Below are 6266 nucleotides of genomic sequence, written 5' to 3' on the forward strand. Positions count from 1 at the left end.
CTACAAGCAGATGCTGTGTGTTTTCTGCAAACTTTCTTATTATTTACCTCTTTAAATTTGGAAGAAAAAAAAAAGGTGGTGTGGCTTAGGAATTTCATATCTAGAAGATAAACTAAAAAGTTACATGTCAAAGATTACGCATAGGATCTACAAACTAGAAGCCGTTACAGAAGAACAGTGAGTGAAATCATGGCATATTCTCCCAAAGAAATCATCCATAGATCAAAAATGGTAATTACCAACAATTAAAAAAAAAAAGATAATTACCTGCTAGAATTTCTACTCCATGCAGGCAGGAAGTTTTGCTGGTTCTGTTTACCGGACAGTGCCTGGAACATGGAAGGTACTTATTAATTTAGTTGAATAAATTAATGGAACCAAAACTCACTGCTGTCAAGTCAAGTCCAACTCATAGCGTTTCCAAGACTAAATCTTTATGGAAGCAGACTGCCACATCTTTCTCCCACGGAACAACTAGTAGGTTCAAACTGCCCAACTTTTGGTTAGCAGCCAAGTGCTTTAACCACTGTGTCACAAGAGCTCCTTATCAAACTTATCCATGAACACATATCTGAAGGGGATGAACAAACATGTGGAAAACTGTGTTCAAACGGTGGGATGATGGGTGTTTCCTCACTTTCCCTCTATTTTCCTATTCTCCCTAATGCTGTGATAAAAAGTTGGCAGTTGAAAGGATGGTCACAGAAACATCGCTCCCTCATTTTGCCCTGGCTGCTTCCTCCCTGGCCTGCAACAAAGAAACTGGAATACTGTATTTGATAGGATGTGTGGCCATAGCCACGGGCTCCTAGTGCACCTGGTATTTAACTTTTTCCCCTCCAGCTGAGAAGGTGTTGCAGCTGCCACCCCCTCTCCCACGTAGAGCCAGTGCAAGTTTGGACGTCCTGAGGGATCACTTATACATCTAGGTGCCCTAAGGGGGTTGCTACTTCCTGAGGTGGCGGTCACTAAGAGGGTCATTCTTCACGGTGCCCCTGAGGGTGTCGCTCTTTCCTGAGAGCGAGGTCACTGAGAGAGACATTTTTTCTCCCCGGCACCCGAGGGGGTCTCTCGTTCCTGAAGGGACGTCACGCCTCGCCCGGGCTCCTCCCCAGCACGCGCCGCCTCCTTCCGGGCCGTCCTCAAAGGTGGCGTCGCAGGCGGCCTGACAAGCGAGGTTCGGGGAAAGAACGCGGCGGCGAGAACACAGCGCAGAACTCGGAGTCCGCGCTACAGCGGCCCCGGCGGTCGCAGGCCATGGCGGGCTGCCGCGCCGTGGTGGCGGGCTTCCTGTTCGAGTACGACACGCCGCGCATCGTGCTCATCCGCAGCCGTAAAGTGGGGCTCATGAACCGCGCTGTGCAGCTGCTCATTCTGGCCTACGTCATTGGGTGAGCGCAGCTCTGTGCGGCCGGTGGGGTGGCGGCGGATACCCCTCCGGGCCGGGCGCACCTGCTCGTGGTGGCTCAGGGCCTGGGGTGAGCCCGCGGGCGCCCTCCAGGTGGGGTTCCACCTGGTGACAGCCATCTCCCGGGCCCGGTGGCTGCAGCTGTGCCCCACCCGCGGGAGGGTGGGGAGACGGACTCTGTTCCAGGGTCCCAGAGGCAAAGGGCTGCTTCCATGTTGTGTTTTAATGGCAAAGCCTGGCTAAGCCCTTCACGCTTGCCTTTTCTGCTTCTTGACCTGATTTGCTCTGTGATCCCCATTGGCCTTGGGGCGCTCTGTCCTAAACGTCTCAATCTTTTCACATCCCGTTCAGAAGATCTGCTGACAGAATACAAGACTTGGGATTTCCGTTTGGTTTCTATTGGGTCTGTGGTTTCTGGGCCTTTCCTTTGCGCACCATGTCGTCACTCAGAGATAGTGGAGAGGGAGACTTGGAAAACGTTGTTCTGCTTTTCATTAACCGCCTAGTAAGTGTATATGGTATTTAAAGTTCACTTCCTTTGTTTTGTGGGGTGGTTGTGTGTGGACCTTCGTTAGCCGCACCATTCCCCCTGCCCTATGCTTAGGCTTAGGTGTCCTACCACCCACCTTAAGCCAGTTGCCCTCAAGTTTATTCTAACTCATGGTGACCCCAACTGTCGGAATAGAACTCCATAGGGCTTTCACTGGCTGCTTTTTCAGAAATAGATCACCAGGCCTTTCTTCCAAGGCACCTGTGGGTGGACTCGAACCTCTAACCTTTTGGTTAGAAGCTGAGTTCCTTTCTGGTGGCACCCATCAGGGACTCCTCTGCCATGCTGAGGACTCAATGAAGGTTGGGTTTTGATTGAATGAGCTCATTACAATTTAATGAAACTGGAGAGAGAAGGAAATGACCTTGCCAACTGGACCTACTTTAAAGGGTCACCTGACTTGTGTCTGCAGCTGCTGAGCTAGCAGATGTACCTGCTCACTTGCTGCTTATTTTTAAAAGACCTAGTGCAGTGGTCCCCACACTTTGCACTTTGCACATTGGAACAACTGGGGAATCTAAAAAGTACTGATTGCTGGCTCCCATCTCTAAACCTTCTGATTTAATTGGTACCCAAGATGACCAACTCCCCAGGTGATTCTGATGTGCAGCAAAGTTCGGAAACCACTGACCTAGTGTTTCCCAAACTTACCTGATCAGGAGAGAGTCACCTGAGGAATTGTATAATAGATCACCAGAAGTCTCCTTGGAGTTCTGATTCGTAGGCCTGAGGTGGGGCTTGGAGTCTGGTAACGTTGCTGCAGGGGATTCACCAGATCTGGCAGATTTGGGAAACACTAGGATTCCAGCATCTGCCAGCCCAGCAACAGTTATTGTTAGGTGCCATCGAGTCGGTTCCAACTCATAGTGACACTGTGCACAACAGAACGAAACACTGCCCAGTCCTGCTCCATCCTCACAATCGTCGTTACGCTTGAGCCCATTGTTGCGGCCACTGTGTCAGTCCATCTCGTTGAGGGTCTTCCTCTTTTTCGCTGACCGTCTGCTTTACCTAGCATGATGTCCTTCTCCAGGGACTGATCTCTCCTGATAACACGTCCAAAGAATGTAAGACGTAGTCTCGCCATCCTTCTAAGGAGCATTCTGGTTGTACTTCTTCCAAGACAGATTTGTTCATTCTTTTGGCAGTCAATGATATAGTCAATATTCTCCAGCACCACAATTCAAAGGCATCAATTCTTCTTTGGTCTTCCTTATTCATTGTCCAGCTTTTACATGCACATGAGATGATTGAAAACACCATGGCTTGGGTCAGGCGCACCTTAGTCCTCAAGGTGACATCTTTGCTTTTCAACACTTTAAAGAGGTGTTTTGCAGCAGATTTGCCCAATGCAATCTATCTTTTAAATTCTTGACTGCCGCTTCCATGGGTGTTGATTGTGGATCCAAGTAAAATGAAATCCTTAACAACTTCAATTTTTTCTCCATTTATCATGATGTTGCTTATTGGTCTAGTTGTGAGGATTTTTGTTTTTTTATGCTGAGGTGTAATCCATACTGAAGGCTGTGGTCTTTGATCTTTACCAGTAAGTGCTTCAAGTCCTCTGCATAACACGGGTTGCTAATGAGTCTTCCTCCAAGCCTGATGCCCCATTCTTCTTCATATAGTACAGCTTCTTGGATTATTTGCTCAGCATACAGATTGAATATGGTGAAAAGACACAACCCTGACACACACTTTTCTAACTTTAAACCATGCAGTATCCCCTTGTTCTGTTCAAACAACTGCCTCTTGGTCTACGTACAGGTTCCTCATGAGCACAATTAAGTGTTCTGGAATTCCCATTCAGCAGCAGTAGGTACTGACAGTGTTCGAGACTATGGCTTTCCAGGTGTGGACTCTACATCAGAACCACTCCCAGGTTTGGATTCATTAAGTCTCAAGGGGGAGGTAGTACCACCATCTCTCCCCCACATTCCAGTAATTGTGATGAACCCTTAAATTTTGAGACTCACTACCAGTTGCCATTGAGTCATCTCCAACTTACGGCGACCCCATGTGTCAGAGTAGATAGAACTGTGCTCCCTAGAGTTTTCAATGGCTGGCTTTTTGGAAGTAGATTGCCAGCCTTTCTTCCAAGGCACCTCTGGGTGGACTCGAACCTCCAGCCTTTCAGCTAGCAGCCAAGTGCTTACCCATTGTGCCACCAGAGCTCCTTACGTGACTACTAGAAAACTGTAAATATATATGTGGCTTGCATTATATTTCTGTTGGGCAGCACAGATTGATAGCGTTCCTTATCAAGTGTTCACTAACTTGATCATGAGGATTTTTTTAAGCAGCAAATACTCTGCTTTTACCTATCTTGCTCTGGTCAAAGCTGACTCGGTCTGAATAATTAAGGACTTTTTTTTAAAAAAAAACTCTTAATTTCCTGATCCAGTTCATCTTGGTATGAGTCGGCATTGACTCAACGACAACACATTTGGGGTGTTTTTTTTCTTACTCCCACAGTGACCTCCAGCAGCCTTTCATCAGTAAGAGACCAGACACACCAAAAGCTGGTAATAGGGAACCCAAAGTTGAGGAGGGAGAGCGTTGACATGTCGTTGGGTTGTTAACCAATATCATAAAACAATATGTGTACTGTTTACTGAGAAGCTAGTTCTATAAACCTTCATCTAAAGTACAATTAAAAAAAAAGAGAGACCAGACACACCACTTGCTCCAATGCTCAGTTATCAGTGCGTGATGATGACTGATGGGAAGCCATTTTTCTCTCATTTAGCAACTCACTGTCCTGGGTGGTAAAGTAATAGTGACCTGCCTGCCCTAAACTTATATTGCAGCTTAATTCCAAGAAGCCCTGAAGAAGAGGACTTGTCGGCAGAAGGCCCATCTCTGGGATGGGCAGTGAATTTGGGGACTGTTCAGATCAGACAAACACATAAATAAGTAACTAAAACCAGTGAATTTCTGAAGTCTCAGCTTCTGGAGCTTATAAGAAGGGGAGGGAGATGGTAGCATGTCTTGATTCTAGAAAGAATAATTGCTGGTAGATGTTTAACAACAGCTTTGGTGGGAGGGAGCCCTGACTTGTAGCACTGGCCCACTTTCGTGGTGTAAATACTCCACCATGGCTGATGTCAAGTTACCAGCAGTGTTATGTTTCCTAGGGCTGCTGTAACAAAGTACCACCAACTCAGTCCTTTAAAACGTCAGAAATTTGTCTCTCAGTTCTGGAGGCTAAAATCCAAAACACCAAACCCGTTGCCGTCAAGTCAATTCTGACTCGTAGTGACCCTATATAGCTAGACATCCAAATTCAGTGTTGGCAGGGCCACGCTCTCTCTGAAGGCTCTAGGGGAAGATCCTTTCTTGCTTCTCGCATCTAGTAGCCCCAGTCATTCCTTGGTGTACAGCTGTAGGATCACATGGTGTTCTATCTCTTTTATGAGGACCCATAAAAAACAAAAAATCTTTACCATCGAGTCAATTCCAACTCATAGCGACCCTACAGGACAGACTAGAACTGCCCCATAAGGTTTCCAAGGCTATATTCTATAGGGACCCCTGGTGGCACAGTGGCTTAAGAGCTTGGCTGCTAACGAAAAAGGTGGCAGTTCAAATCCCCCAGCCACTCCTTGGAAACCCCATAGGGTTGCTATGAGTCAGAATCGACGTGATGGCAACCGGTTGGGTTTTTTGTTTCGAGTTTATCCCCATTTTGCAGAAGTAGAAATGGAGCCCCCAGAAGTTAATTAGCTTTTGCAAAGTCACATAAGTAGTAAATGGTGAACTTTCAGCCTCTGGCTAACAAGCTCCCTGGCATCAATTCAAATTCACTGAATCCTAATGGTGATTTAAGAAGGCTTTTTTATTTTGTAGGTGGGTGTTTGTGTGGGAGAAGGGCTACCAGGAAGTGGACTCGGTGGTCAGCTCAGTTACTACCAAGGCCAAGGGCGTGGCTGTGACCAACACCTCTGAACTTGGATTCCGGATCTGGGATGTGGCTGATTATGTAATTCCAGCTCAGGTACAACTCCCACCAGGACTTCTGTCTAATTAAAGCCTTTAGTTGGCGCCTTTCTCTCTACTGACTTGGCACACTGATTGATTGCCTTTGCCAAACTTCCAACATCACTGATGCCCGGACTGAATTGCTTTAGTGCAAGAAAGCAGTGCAGACAGATGTGTTCTGGGCTTAGCGTCTCCCAGGTAATAGTCAGCTACGGTTCTTCAGCTCTGGAGCATGGCTGGATTAAAAATGGGAAGCTTGCCAGGTGAACATCTGTCTGCCTCAAGCCTTGAAAGACGAAAAAGTAAAGGTGTTAAATGCTGGGAAAA

At 47.0% G+C, this 6266-nt stretch overlaps 1 protein-coding gene across 1 annotated transcript in view; it reads left to right on the forward strand.

Annotated features, from left to right (window-relative positions):
- The first annotated feature begins 416 nt into the window (after positions 1–416).
- The window catches only part of LOC111821041 (P2X purinoceptor 4-like), a 19050-nt gene continuing 13200 nt past the window's right edge, over positions 417–6266 (forward strand). The window contains exons 1-2 of the mRNA XM_023733666.1: positions 417–1391; positions 5808–5955. Of these exons, the coding sequence (XP_023589434.1) occupies positions 1258–1391; positions 5808–5955 (282 nt within the window). The 5' untranslated portion in view covers positions 417–1257. The remainder of the gene's footprint in view (positions 1392–5807; positions 5956–6266) is intronic.

Source organism: Trichechus manatus, unplaced genomic scaffold (assembly GCF_000243295.1).
Source record: "Trichechus manatus latirostris isolate Lorelei unplaced genomic scaffold, TriManLat1.0 scaffold00061, whole genome shotgun sequence".
NCBI lineage: Eukaryota > Metazoa > Chordata > Mammalia > Sirenia > Trichechidae > Trichechus > Trichechus manatus.